The sequence below is a fragment of the Phytophthora parasitica genome (assembly GCF_000247585.1).
Source record: "Phytophthora parasitica INRA-310 unplaced genomic scaffold supercont2.72, whole genome shotgun sequence".
NCBI lineage: Eukaryota > Oomycota > Peronosporomycetes > Peronosporales > Peronosporaceae > Phytophthora > Phytophthora nicotianae.
Window position 1 is genome coordinate 146,729 of NW_008649058.1, and position 1,278 is coordinate 148,006.

The following is a 1,278-nucleotide window of genomic DNA, read 5'->3' on the forward strand; positions in this document are numbered from 1 at the left end:
GTATGCACACGACCCACGTAGCACGTACAGAGCAGCTAGTGGGCCGGCGATCTCCCGACGATTCGTGATTGCATACACCAACGCTGCGACTCGCCGACGTCCAATTGCCGTACGCTGCTGAGAGTCCGCCGCAGGTGTTTCGACGTTGTCGTCGGTGTTGCGTGCCTCTCGCAGTTGGCGTCATTTGAAAGCAGCTAGTGCGACGGCCGTGATCGAATCGACTTGTTCCTGCATTTTGGTCACGTACTTGGTCGCGTAGTAGATGCGCAGTAACATGGAAGTTCTCAATAGTTTTTATTTGTGGCCACGAATATTCCATTTTCTCAAGTCTGCAATTCGGTGTACAAGCGTGGTTTATAAACCGCATGCAGCCACCGAAACGCGTGCCGTCGATCACTCAATCGTGACTCAGTTGAAGTATATAGAAGTTACCTCGGTAGAGCTACACGAGTATACTGTTAGTATTTTACGTTTTGTTAGTACCAATGCAACAACAAGCGTGTACCTGACAGCGCATCACAGCCTTTCATCGGCGAGTATGTGGGTGAATTAGCACTTCACCCACATACTCGCCGATGAAACGTCCAATGTCCACATCTTCAAGTACAATGACGCCTACGCCTTTGCGACCACAATCAATCACCGCTGTAGCCACCGTCGAGCCCATCTGTAGCCGTCGGTTTGAACACTCTGCTCCACATGGACAAGTCTCTTGCGTGCATTCGTAGCGCATCTGCAACAACAATAACGCCATACATCACTGGCGCTAAGCAGCGATCACAAAAACGAGACTTCATACCGCGCGATTCATGCATCCATCGCCACACCCACCTTGTGCACGCTCCATCACCTCACATCTGCATACTTGAACATCGCTCTGTAATATAGTCGAATACACACAAGCAATTACATTTTCGCATAATGACTTCAATATAAGTAGCAGAATCTCCATCGATCACCTTTACTGTTGGCTCTAATAACCATCCACCACCTACACAAACATTAGCTTCCACCAAACGAACGGAAGCAAACGCTCGCTCGACAACTCCGACTACAGCGCGCGGAACAACCGCCCTCTGTTCCTCCTGCATTACCGATATTCAGAACCTATATCAATGCACGATTCATTGGATGCCACGATACACTTTAACAAGGTCCTTTACGCCGTTCGCATGCTAAGTCCCAGCTCTGCATCTTCTTCTACAAACCTTCTCTATATTACCTGTCGCCACATAATAAAAGGCTTACAGCTAGTTTAGTACCAATCTGCTCATGATG

The 1,278-nt window shown here is 48.6% G+C and overlaps 1 protein-coding gene across 1 annotated transcript; it reads right to left on the reverse strand.

Moving 5' to 3' along the window:
* Nucleotides 1-526: 526 nt before the first annotated feature.
* Nucleotides 527-847, reverse strand: PPTG_17788 (hypothetical protein; the record flags this gene model as incomplete). The annotated part of the gene is made up of 2 exons (XM_008915577.1): nucleotides 527-733; nucleotides 800-847. The coding sequence occupies 2 exons, from the start codon at nucleotides 845-847 to the stop codon at nucleotides 527-529; spliced, it is 255 nt and encodes an 84-aa protein (XP_008913825.1).
* Between the last annotated feature and the right edge of the window lie 431 nt (nucleotides 848-1,278).